The sequence below is a fragment of the Entelurus aequoreus genome, linkage group LG11 (assembly GCF_033978785.1).
Source record: "Entelurus aequoreus isolate RoL-2023_Sb linkage group LG11, RoL_Eaeq_v1.1, whole genome shotgun sequence".
NCBI lineage: Eukaryota > Metazoa > Chordata > Actinopteri > Syngnathiformes > Syngnathidae > Entelurus > Entelurus aequoreus.
Window position 1 is genome coordinate 35,447,723 of NC_084741.1, and position 12,827 is coordinate 35,460,549.

Below are 12,827 nucleotides of genomic sequence, written 5' to 3' on the forward strand. Positions count from 1 at the left end.
TAGTAACATCACTATGAGCCCGTTGACCTACTAGAAACTTAAACTGCAGCTCAGCTCACTCGCGGTCCTGGCTTGAGGTGAAGGCTAATTACCTCTCAGTTCCAGCCACATCGACCCCTTCTGAGCGCCTATTTTCAGCTGCTGGGAATATTGTAAACAAGAAAAGAACCAAAGCATGTAGACATGCTAACCTTTCTTCATTACAACTGTTAGTCACTCACTGGAATGAGTAGAATTGGTTATTGTGTACTGTGTTGGACTGGATGTTTATTTTGCACATTTTAAAAGCAATACTTAATGTTTACAGTGCTCCAGAATATTTAGATTGGCACTTTTTTGTATTGATGTTTATCTTTATTTTTGCACATTTTAGCAAATAAGCAATACTTTCACTTTTGTTGAAATGTTTACACTGTTACAGAAATATTTCGTTTTGCACTTTTTTGTATTGGATGTTTATCTTTATTTTTGCACATTTTAAAGCAAAATAAGCAATACTTTTACTTTTGAAATGCTTAAGATTTGCACTGGATGTTTACTTTTATATTTGCACATTAAAAAGCAAATAAGCTACTTTTAATTTTGTTAAATGTTAAAAGTTTTAAATGTTTACATTGTTACAGAATATTTTGTCATGTTGTTGTCAATGTTGACTGAGTGGCCATACTTTTTTTTTGTAAATAAAAGCCATGCCTTTTGAAAAAACTGGCCTACTTTTATTTTTTCATCTTCATTTTAAATAAAATAAAAAATAATCGGTAAAAGGAAAAATAATCTATAGATGAATCGAAAAAATAATCTATAGATTAACCGATTAATCGAAAAAATAATCTATAGATTAATCGATAGAAAAATAATCGTTAGCTGCAGCCTTAGTATTCAGTTATAAACATTCATTCACTAGTCACCTAGCCTCACTTAGGTATGCGGTCAGGTGCAAGCCTGGCTCAGGGAGGAGGACGCCCCTGCCATGCAGAGTCCCCAGGGATTGTACCAACTAGTCCTTTCAACAAATTATTTCCGTCATGGATCTAAACTTTACCGCTGCCGGTATTTTTTTCTATAATTATTAATATTTACAGAATGTGTTTGTTCTATTTTTGGCCAAAGTAAGACAAAGAAAACAATCTGAAGTTGCCTTTATTTTTTAGTTTTAATGCCATGATTTTAATAGTCCGGCCCGCGTGTGCATAGATTTTCCTCCATGCGGCCCCTGAGCTAAAATCAATTGGACACCCCTGGTTTAGCTCCTCCCGGGGATCCCGAGACGTTCCAGGCCAGCTGAGAGAAATGGTCTCCCCAACTTATCCTGGATGTTTCCTGGGGCCTCCTACCAGTTGAATGTGCCCCAGGGAGGCGTCTGGGGGTCATCCTGACCAGATGGCCTAACCACCTCATCTGGCTCCTCTCAATGCGGAGGAGCAGCAGCTTTACTCTGAGCTCCTATTGAATGACAGAGCTTCTCGCCCTACCTATAAGGGAGAGCCTTTCACCTGACGGAGGGAAATAATTTTGTCCGCTTGTACCCGTGATTTTGTCTGTTCGGTCACAACTCAAAGCTAATGACCATAGGTGAGGATAGGAACATAGACCAATCAGTAAATTGAGAGCTCAGCTCCTTCTTCATGACAAATCGATACAGATGCCCCACCGATCCACCTATTGATCTCACGAGCCACTGTTCCCTCACTCGTGAACAAGACTTTTAAGGTACTTGAACTCCTCCAAATGGGGCAAAATCTCCTCTCCATCCCGGAGATGGCACTCCACTGTTTTTTGGGCAAGATCTATGGACCCGGTCGTTTTCCTTCTTCAGCCTGACAGCATTCCTGGTTCTGGGATTACCACCACAGCAAGCACCAGGCACCTTGCAACCACAGCTCCAATCGGCTGCCTCGACAACAGAGGCACGGAACTTGGTCCACTTGGACTCAATGTCCAGGACCTCCCTCGTGACATGTTTACAGTTCTTCCAGAGGTACGAGTAGGACGGGAGACTCTGCTAGATGTATCCCAGCAGACCCTCACAATGTGCTTGGGTCTGCCAGGTCTGACCAACATCGTCCCCCACCATTGGAGCCAACTCACCACCAGGTGGTGATCGGTATAAAACTCTGCCCCTTCACCCGAGTGTCCAATATAAGACCGCAAATCCGATGACACAACCACAAAGTTGATCATCGAACTGCGGCCTAGGTGTCCTGGTGCCAAGTGCACATATGGACACCCTTACGACGAACATTGTGTTTGTTAAGGATAATCTGTGACTAGCACAAAAGTCCAATAACAAAACAATCAGGTTCAGATCAGGGCGGCCGTTTCTCCAAATAACGCCTCTTCAGGTTTCACTGTCGTAGCAAACATGAGCGTTGAAGTCCCCCATTAGAACAAGGGAGTCACCTGAGGGAGCACTCTCCAGTACTCCCTCGGGTGAATCAAAAAAGGTGGGTACTCTAGACTGCTGTTTGGTGCGTAGACTCAAACAACAGTCAGGACCAGTCCGCCCACCCGAAGGCGAGGGGAGCTACCCTCTGGTCTACTGGGTTAAATGCCAATGTACAGGTTTTGAGCCACAAGGCAACACGTCTATCCACCCCAGCCTGTTGCGTCTTACAGCTTGCAACACAAGAGTGGAAGAGAGTCCAGCCCCTCTCGAGACGACTGGTTCCAGAGCCATTGTTGTGGTTCGAAATGAGTCCGACTAGACCAAGCCGGAACTTCTCCACCTTGCGCACCAGCTCAGGCTCCGTCTCCCCCAGTGAGGTGATGTTCCACGTCCCAAAAGCTAGGATTTGTAACAGAGGATCGGACTGCCAAGTGTCCTGCCTTTGGCTGCCGTCCAGCTCACACTGCACCCGACCTCTTTGCACCTCCTATGAATGTTGAGCCCAGTGAACCCATGTTGTCTCTTCGCCATTGAGCCCCACCTCTAAAGGGGGGCCACAGTGACCCACATCGGGGGGGAGGGAATTATTTTTGTAGAGTTCCTTGGGCTGCTCTTTGTCCCTTAACTAGGACCTGTTTGTCTTGGGAGACCCTACCAGAGGGCATAGAAGCCCCCAGACAAAATAGCTCCTAGAATCATTGAGACACTCAAACTCCTCTACCACGATAAGGTGGGAACTCAGAGGAGAAATTAAACCACAGTAGAGATTTATTTTCTTTATAATTGTCATCTTTGTTTTGAAACGCTACAGCCAAAATGGAAATACTACACAAAATTCTACATTTGTAAAAAATTCCCACCATTTTAAGAACTATTTTTTACCCTTGGGGCAGGACAATATAAACTAATTTGCTTCTTTTAGGAAACACCATGTTTATTTCTACATTTTCTTTTAGTATTAGTATTGTTTATTTTGCAGATGAAGATATATTGGATATGTTTGTTCGCAACTTTGAAATCAATTGGTGAAATGAAAAAAAATATATATAATCACAAATATTTCTTAGAACAAACTATCTTATGTTTAGATTTGAATTTGGCCTACTGTCATTTTTGTTTTGTTTTCATATTTTCCACCCAGATAGTACTTTTTCCCCATTCAAAGCAGTCAGCACATCTTATGGTTTCGGAACTGTAACTGTGTTGTCCTCCATTTCAATGTGTCCACTTCTTAATGCTACATAGCCTACACTTTGTCAACATTGATCCATTATCATGATTAAAATATTAACGTCTCCAAAGTAGAGCCTCAATATCAACGCAGTTCTTCCCCAAAAATGCTCCATTATCTATCTAGTGCAAATCATTGTGTTTTTTACAGCTGCATCTACACACTATTTATCAGTTACTTGTAAAGGCACAAAATGAGCACATAAACAGGAATCAAAAGTACACAAATAATTTATTCTTGAGACTATACCGCAATGGACAGGCCGATCCATAAAAGTGAGGTTGATCAACATAAAAATAAACTGACGTAAATAATCATTTTTAAATAACTCATGTCACTAAGTGTGATTTTTTTTTTGTTTTTTGTTTTTAACGGACAGGGATATTTAAAACTGTTGATCTTAATTAAACATTCAAACCAAACAAAAAAGAAACATTTTCTTCCTGTGTGATGGAGACATGAAGGACAAGTGCATTCTGAATGATGTCATGTTAGAGATCAACCTCATAATTCACACAAACATCTCAAAAACATGTGGCGCACTCCCCCAGGAAAACAAACAACTCGAAAAAAAATAGCCTCACGCCTCATTTAAAATGCATCCACATCAATTGGTCCATGCTGGTTTAGCTTTCCGTGAGGTGCTACTGTCCTTCGTCAGCATGTTATTGCAGTTAAAAGGTTTTCCTATCAGGTGCAATCACTCAAGTAGTGAGTCAGTGTAGCCTCTTTTTCAGCTGGAAGGACACCTGGTGCTGAGTGAGGTCGGGAGGGGATAACTTTTAAGGCTCCTGCACGGGGCTCGTCTCTTCTACCCTCCCAAGCTGGCCATGGGTGAATCTTAAGACACAGTGTGTGTGTTGTGTAAGTTCTAGCGCAGTTTGCTGTCCTTCAGTACGTCTCTGAATCCGAGTCGTTGAGCTCCTCGTCTTTGTAGAAGCCATCGTGATGGCCGATGTTGTTGAAGCTGCAGTAGGTGGTGTGCTGGCCGCGCAGCACAGGCAGACTGTCGAAGGTGGCGCTCTTGGAGGGGCTAGTGGTGTAGTGGTTGATGGCACTGAAAGGAGGGGTGGGCGCCGGGGTGCAGGGGGACACAGGCATCATGGTGGCCAGGATGAGTGCGAGGCAGTCAGCCACATCTTTGTTGGGGGCACAAGCCAAGGCGGGTGTGTAACCTAAAGGGGAATGACACTAGGGGTGTCAAAAAAAATCTATTTTCGAATGACTCTTATGTGTAACGATACTTAATCAATTAAAACAAATCGAAAATCTATTAAAAAAATAAAATAAAACCCCAGAAAATCTGTCCTGTCCAGCCACTTTATTAAATGTTTGGGTATAATTTTATTAAACAAAACCGATTTTCTTTTAAGTAACATAGAAATTGATTAGAGCTGTTTACCTATTTTATAGAGGAATGTTAATCATAAAACTGGCACACAATGTTATGTAACAAGTATTGATTTTGAATCGAGAATCGTTTTGAATAGAGAATAGATTCTGAATTGAATCGTTACCCCCAAGAATCGAACCAAATCAAATTGTGTGGTGCCCAAAGATTCACAGCCCTAAAACACACACCTGCATTAATCTAATGTAATATCATTTGACAAAGTAAACAATCCATATGCATAACCTAAACTGCTCTACCTCGACATCAGGGATATTCAACTAAATTGTTTTGGGGGCCACATTTTAAGAAAGCTAAGGACTGGGGGGCCGGATTTAACCCTTCACTATTCGTCTTAGAACCAGCGTCCTCTACACCAGACATTTGATCTACTTTGTCGGAGTTACAGGATTGCTCTGAGGTTTTTAAGGACCTTCTGCAAAAAAATGGTCAAAGATCATCTTTATGACAGAACTCTAGTGTTTTTAAGAATCTGCTGCAGAAATGTGAGTCCCTCAAAAGTTTTCTAACTTAATTTGTGGGCCTCCAGTTGAGTAGCCCAAAGAATGAAAAGGAGAGGACCTAAAATAGAACCTTGAGGAACATCACTAGTACAACTAAAGAAGTTGAAGAAATGACTACTGACTGTATCTGAAGTAAACTAGCCAAAGCAACACCTTAGTTACATAAATCACTTTACGAAAAACATTTCTAACTGCAAAAAAGGAGAGCACTTAAAGGGGTGACTTGAGGAACACATCAGTTTGTAAATCACAAGTTTGGACCGCAGTGTTCTATGTTTGCTAGCAAGGTTAACATGTCAATGCAAGGATTTGCCAATGTGTTAACAGCGGTCCAAGTAAGTCTATACAACAAGAGCACGCTATTCTTTTTTAGGAATTTGCTGTAAAAAAAATTGTCTCTCAAGTTTTGAACTGAACTCGGTGGCCGGTATGGTGTCATTCTTTACCCCACATACTGCCGACATATTGGTTTCATGTTTCATGGATAATCACCAGAACCCCCTTTAATCGAGCACATTACCCATGTTCTGCAGCAACTCCACTGGCTCTCAATCAAACACTGCATCCAATTTAAAACAATTATCCTCACTTTTAAAGCTTTCCATAACCTTGCCCTGTCACATCTTTGTGACCTGCTCCATGTCACCACAGCCTCACGTTCCCTAAGATCCTCGTCATCCGTTCATCTCGCAGTCCCCTTATCTAGACTGTGTGTCCACCATTGGAGCCCTAGCCTTCAGCCGCTCGGCCCCTCAACTTTAGAAGGCACTACCCCCAGACCTTTGCAATGTGGACCCTCTTCAAATCAATACTCAAAAAACACTTATTCTAGACAGTTTGTTCACTGTAAATTTTAGTTATCTTTGATGTTGTTTCTTATCTAATGATTTTATTAGTCCCTGGGTTTTTGTACGGTGTCCCCGAGCGCCTAGAAAGGCACCTTGTAGGTAAAATGTATTGCTCTTATTCCCAGTGCGCCAGTTTAATAGTCCCTTTTCTGTGTTTTAATGATACTTTTTTAGATCTTATCTTTACATTATTCCTATATTTACCTAACCTCTGTTTTTATTGTGTCTATTAAATGTTTTTCTGTATGACAAAGTTTGTATTTTAGTGCTGTCTGTCTCCTATGCTAGTGAGCCAAAGACAATTTTCCACCTCAGTGGACAATAAAGATGTATTCTATGGTTTCCATGCAGATGTATACAAGAAGAGTTGATATACCATTTTCATCCACTGCCAGGACACTGGCTCCCTTCGCAAGCAGCTCTTGCACCACCACAGTCAGACCATTCCTTGCAGCTACGTGCAAAGGCCTGGCAAGGAATGATAAAAAGGATGTTTGTTAACAATCAAGTCATTAATCAATCAAGCTACTGATACTAATAAATCATTTTCATTTGCAAATAAGAGAAATAATTTAATGAGCTGTGTTCTTTTCCTATTAGGAGTGCATGCTTTATATTTTAATTTGTGTGTGATTTTCTGTGCTTCCATAAATTAAAGGCCAGTCACATTGGACCAAATGCAATAGGTATATGTAGGGATGGGTCAAACGATACTGAAGCATCGACGCCTTACGAAACATAGGTCGTGATACTGTGTCCCCCGAAGCCTCGATGTGTGTGTCACTAAGAAAAAAAACATGTGGCCAATACAGCTGCTGTGTCATTTGACTGCAAAGCACCAAACTGTGTTGATCAGGAAGCACTTCCGCTCACGAGTGACAGCTCGTACTATATGGAGACTGGCGTGCCGCACTTAAGTTTTCATCACCATCATCGATCTAAATGTTGCTAAGAAAGTACACAAAAAAATGAATGGAACTACGAAACAGGAAAAATGTCAAAGTGTGGGATTATTATGATTTTATCGCGCCAAACAATTGTAAATGTTTTTATTTTCTTGCTTATTATTTAGCTCATTGACCAGAGTTGTTCATTCATTATATGCTTAAAACCCCGCAAACAATTATATTTGCTAATTATTCACTTTGTTTACAGCAGCACTTTATTAATCCAACAGTATCAACACAGCTAATGTGTGCCATACGCTCACTGAGGCATCATTTACCAATCACTAGCTATGTCACGTCTATGTTGTGTGCTTGTGCATGAGAAAGTGGACTGTGTTCTTTGACCTTTTTCTAAGTAATGCAAAAAGGAGGGCGTGCCGCCAAAATGTGTAGTGAGCAAACATTCTGACACATGCTGATAATGAAGGACATGTTGTTACTTTGTTATCGGCAGAATGTATTAGACATTTGTAATACAGGGAGTTGGACCTCCCGGGAAACAGGGAGTGTTGGCAATCTGTGTGTATAACACAGTTGCAATTCCAAGTCAACTCCTCAATTCAATGATGCCAGAAACTAGATAAGTAACACAAATTATACGTACGTCTGCAAGGCCGCGTTTGTGGCATTTATGAGGTTTCTGTCTGTGATCTTCTCCAATATTAACAAGGCACTGGTTTCATGTCCCTGTGTAAAAGCAACGGATGCATGATTAGCACGACGATTGATAATAAATCATTCAGCAGCAGTGTATTTTGTTGTAAAACGGGAGTGCAACAGAGCCCCCTGGTGGTTAAAATATACCGACCTTACTGCAGGCAAGATGAAGTACAGTGTTCTTCACAGCATCCTGCAGGGTTAGATCTGCGTTTGCACTGCTCACCAGGAGCTCTTTAATGACACGCAAGAAAAAAACAGTTCATTTTTATTTGTAATATTTGAATAAATCGGTAACATTTGTTGGTGTGCAGCCTGCATACCGACAGCGTTGGTCTGGCCGTTCTCAGCAGCCATCATGAGTGGGGTCTTCCCCGCGACATCCACACCATTGACCTGAGCGCTGTGGCTCAGCAACAGCTGCAGACACTCGACATGGTCAGTGAAGGCTGCAGCATGCAAGGGCGTCCTGAGCAAATGACATGAGGACAAAGACAAGTTAGACAAACTTCACTGAGGAGGTTTAACCAGCAATCCAAATAGAGGTCACCTGTTTTTTCCGTCTTTGGCATTGACAATGGAAGGGCCCAGCGTGTCTATCAGCATCTCAGCAGCACCTTCATTGTCACGGATCCTTAAAGAGGGAGAAAAAATGTTTTGTTTTTGTTCTCACCCATCATAAGTCACAAATAAAAAATATAATTCACATTGCAGTAAATTAACGGTCTTACACAGCACAGTGGAGAGGGGTGAATAGATTTCCTTCAGCTTTCTGGAAAACCTCTTGTTCCAGCAAAACCTCAACACAAGTATCATGGCCTGCAAAAAAATAGGCTTCTATTATCCAAAGTTGAGCAAACATTTTGCCTAACATTATGACTCACTTTTATCATTTTGTGCATTCAGATTTATTTAGCTACAAGAGAGGGTCAAATTCTTAGCAACACTTTAACAGTACTTTCTTTTGCACGTCTGCAATCCACATACCATTGTAGCAGGCCCAGTGTAAAGGTGTGTAGCCTCGGCTGTCTGTCAACACTGGCGGGGCTTCCACTGATTGGGCCGCATGCAGTAGGCCTCCCAGTACACCGATGTGTCCGCACGCTGCTGCCAGGTGGACCGGCGTGCGGCCCTTACAATCCTGCACCAGAAAGCTGGCACCGTGCTGAAGCAAGGCCTCCACACATTCCTCGTGACCAGTCACAGCCTGGTCATAAAAACAAACAAAACAAGAACATATATGAGTGTTGTTACAAATGGCAGCCTTCAAAGCTTTCATTGCGATGACTTTCACAGAGAAAGAAGGGAAAGTTTAACTCACTCCTCTATGTAGCGCCGTCCTGCCCCACTTGTCTTTGGCTTCTACACGGGCCCCCTTATTAAGCAGAGAATATACACATTCCGTGTGGCCACTTAAAACCGACAGCATCAGAGGGGTTCTAAAAAAAAAAAAATCACAAAATGTTAATTTATTTTACCACACATTTCTCGTGAAAAATGGAAAAGAATCAAATGCAATACTTACTGTCCGTTACCATCTTCAATGTCTACTATGCTTTGAAGATCAGCATTTCCAATCAGCAACCGTAAACATTCTGAGTGACCATTAGTAGCTGCAGAGGGTTGACCAACAGTTAATCTACATAATTGTGCATGACAATGAAGGGGAACTGCACTTTTTTTAAATGTATTTTGCCTATAGTATAGTTCACAATCATTATGAAAGACATGACAACGGATGTTTTTTTAAACGTAAAAAAAAATCCTTTTACATTGGAGTCAATGCGAGGTAGACTATTCCGCCCATAAATCCAATAAAAAAAACATCCAAAAAACGCCAACAATACTCCATTTACATTTCGTGACTTGAATATTTGCCAAGTATTAGTTATATTGTTAACGCAGACAAACTATTTATAGCAGCACCGTGATCATGAACTTGTGTGCCAATGTTGTAACGATCGACTGATCAGCTGCTTCCTCGTCAAACTTTATTCTAGATCATAATTAGTGCCTCTCAGTTGGATAGTAGAAGGACAAGGACGTATTCTGACAAGTTGGTACACTTTGACAGCCAATTTAGACCCAGATATGGCGACTTGAAAAGATGCTTGGTTCCACCTCTCTTTCTTTGCGAAGATTATGAATCATTCTTTATCTAGACGGGACTATAATAAGATTCTATCAGTCGGCATCCTAATGACAGCAGACATTGTACAGTAAGTGATAATTTTTTTAATGTTTGTTGGTTCTCATCAAGTCTACAGTGAGTAATAATCTGTGATGTAGTTGGTAACTAGGGTTGCAAAATTCCGGGAATATTCAAAGTTGGAAACTTTCCATGGGAATTAACGGGAATATATGGGAATTAATGGGAATAAACATTGAATGCAACATGCTAGATCTTGCAGCATGATTATTAGCTAAAACAACCTGATTTAATGCAAATTCAGTTGAATTTCAACCCTGCACTGAGCATTCCTCCATCACATGTGCAGCACATTCTTCCATCACATGCCCAGATAATTCCCAGCATGCTACACACTACAGCAAGGCTATTGGGGCCACACTAGTATTTGAGCCACAGGACTTCATCCAGTCAGGTAAGTTTTGATGATATTACTGGGGTAAACATATTTGATCTATGGTATTTAAGTTTAATAGAGGTGTAATTGCTTGTTACTGTATGACTTCCACTCAAGCTAGCTAGCTAGCTGTTCCTGTACTTGTTAAATGATTTTGGGGCCAATATCTCTAGCTAGCTAGGTTTATGTACCTCCAGAGTCTCATAATGAACCGAAAATATTTCTCCGTTAGCCGTGATGCTAATTTCTCTATGTTACATCCAATTCATTTATGCTAACAACGTTAGCGATCCGAATTTACCTTTTTTGTGATCTGTAAAGTTCAACTAGCAAATACTAAATCAAAACGTGTAGTTTCCTCTGCCTTCTGTTCTGATAGCCATTCTGTTGTCATACAAGAATGTAGGTTATAGTTTGATTCAACATGCTGATTGAGTGTTCATTTATTCATCTAGCCTATTTCTATTCATCTGTCCATCAGTAAAATATTTTTAAAGACTACTGTAGTTGTTTAGCTAACTATTTATATCTGTGTGTGGCATTGCATTAGTGTTTTACAAGCTTCTCATCTTATTCTACAGAATAAGATGGACGGTGTCCAACTTTGAATAATCAAAAAATGGTCAAAATTTCCAAACTTCCCGAGCTTAACTTCCCGTGGTAAATTTCCGGAAATTTACCGGAAACTTTCCACCCCTTTGCAACCATATTGGTAACACAAAAAAGGAACGCTGTGATGTGGTTTTTAAACTAATGCGCCGCGTATGCTTAAAATGGCCACAATACGTAAATTCTAAATGTTATTATAAATGTGCCTGTTACTACATTACATATATACTTACATCATGTATATAAAACCTCAATGGAGGTGTTTGGATGTTTTTTTTAAAGGGCTTTATAGGCAGAATAGAGCGGCTCCCATAGAGGCTCCATTGTAAGCTGACATTTGATCGCATTAATTTACTATTGAATGCATTAAAAAAAGACATCCATTGTCATGTCGTTCACAATGATTGTGAACGATAGGCAACATTTTTAAAAAGTGCAGTTCTTCTTTAAAATAACCAGAGGCGTTAAGACATTGAGTATTGGCCAATAACAATACTGATCCGATACAATATCAGGATGAATCATACATCCCTTTAATATTTTGTAGTGTGAAAAGTTAGAAAAGGCTTGATCAGGTGAAAGTACTAAGAGAGAAAACAATAAAAAAACTCTAACCTATTTATTATTAACCATCCTCAATGGACTTATGCTGTCTTCAAGTTGAAGTGGTGTGTGGTAAGTGTTTTTGGCGACACCTAATGACTAAAATAATTCCTTAAGTTGACTAAGTTAGTTGACATATGCAGACATTTTTGTTAACTGGATACTTTGTAATACGCATCTGCCTTGAAACTTTGTATCCCTGAGTACTATGCAATTATAAGTTTTGATACTTTTCCCATCGCGGAATAAATACAAGTCTAAAAAAGTCTATCCTAATGACAAATGCCATGTTTTACATTCCAATATTGTTCAATTAAAAACATGTATTACCTGTAGGTCTAGCTCAGTGATTCTCAAACAATGACACGCGTAGCACTAGTGGTATACGGGCTTCATGTAGTGGGACGCCAAATAATCTCTTAATTAAATATTTGATTCATTAATAAAGGATAGTGTTTTATTTTCCTATATTCAAACACAGCGTTACTGTTCAAACTGTGTGTAATGTTAAAAGTGGCCAAAAATATTAAACATACTTGTTAAATAAAACCTCTGTCTTGATTTTAATGAATGCTTAGGCCTACTACGATACTGCATTTAGATGTTGGTCATTATGGTGGCACTTGGACAGCCAAGTGTCTTCTGAAGTGGTACTTGGTGAAAAAAGTAAAGGGACAAGCGGTAGAAAATGGATGGATGGATGGTCTCGCTTGTGTGGGCTCAGTTGTGTATTTGTTGTGTAGCTGCTAGCTCCTAGTAGTCTATAAATAGCCTACCATGTTTGCCTTTTGCAAAAGACTTCAGTAAAACACAAGAAAAGACCAACCTTGTGTGTTTATCGTAGTTAGTACAGTATTTCTTTTTTAATCACCGTATTGTAAAAAAAGAAATCGGCAAGTCTACATTTATATTTGTGTACATTTAAAAAATGTCACAGCATTCACACATTTGCAAGTGCATCCATTCAATTGTCTTATGTAAGAAGAAGGACAAACCCACCCCAAATAAGGATATTCTGCCTTTGTTAACTACAATAATACAAAAAAA

At 40.2% G+C, this 12,827-nt stretch overlaps 1 protein-coding gene across 1 annotated transcript in view; it reads right to left on the reverse strand.

Moving 5' to 3' along the window:
• Positions 1 to 3,829: 3,829 nt before the first annotated feature.
• The window catches only part of ankrd28b (ankyrin repeat domain 28b), a 44,562-nt gene continuing 35,564 nt past the window's right edge, over positions 3,830 to 12,827 (reverse strand). The window contains exons 19-28 of the mRNA XM_062063089.1: positions 9,509 to 9,596; positions 9,305 to 9,422; positions 8,971 to 9,190; positions 8,715 to 8,802; positions 8,534 to 8,617; positions 8,307 to 8,452; positions 8,135 to 8,217; positions 7,931 to 8,013; positions 6,756 to 6,847; positions 3,830 to 4,792 (exon numbers count right to left, since the gene is read on the reverse strand). Of these exons, the coding sequence (XP_061919073.1) occupies positions 4,509 to 4,792; positions 6,756 to 6,847; positions 7,931 to 8,013; positions 8,135 to 8,217; positions 8,307 to 8,452; positions 8,534 to 8,617; positions 8,715 to 8,802; positions 8,971 to 9,190; positions 9,305 to 9,422; positions 9,509 to 9,596 (1,286 nt within the window). The 3' untranslated portion in view covers positions 3,830 to 4,508. The remainder of the gene's footprint in view (positions 4,793 to 6,755; positions 6,848 to 7,930; positions 8,014 to 8,134; positions 8,218 to 8,306; positions 8,453 to 8,533; positions 8,618 to 8,714; positions 8,803 to 8,970; positions 9,191 to 9,304; positions 9,423 to 9,508; positions 9,597 to 12,827) is intronic.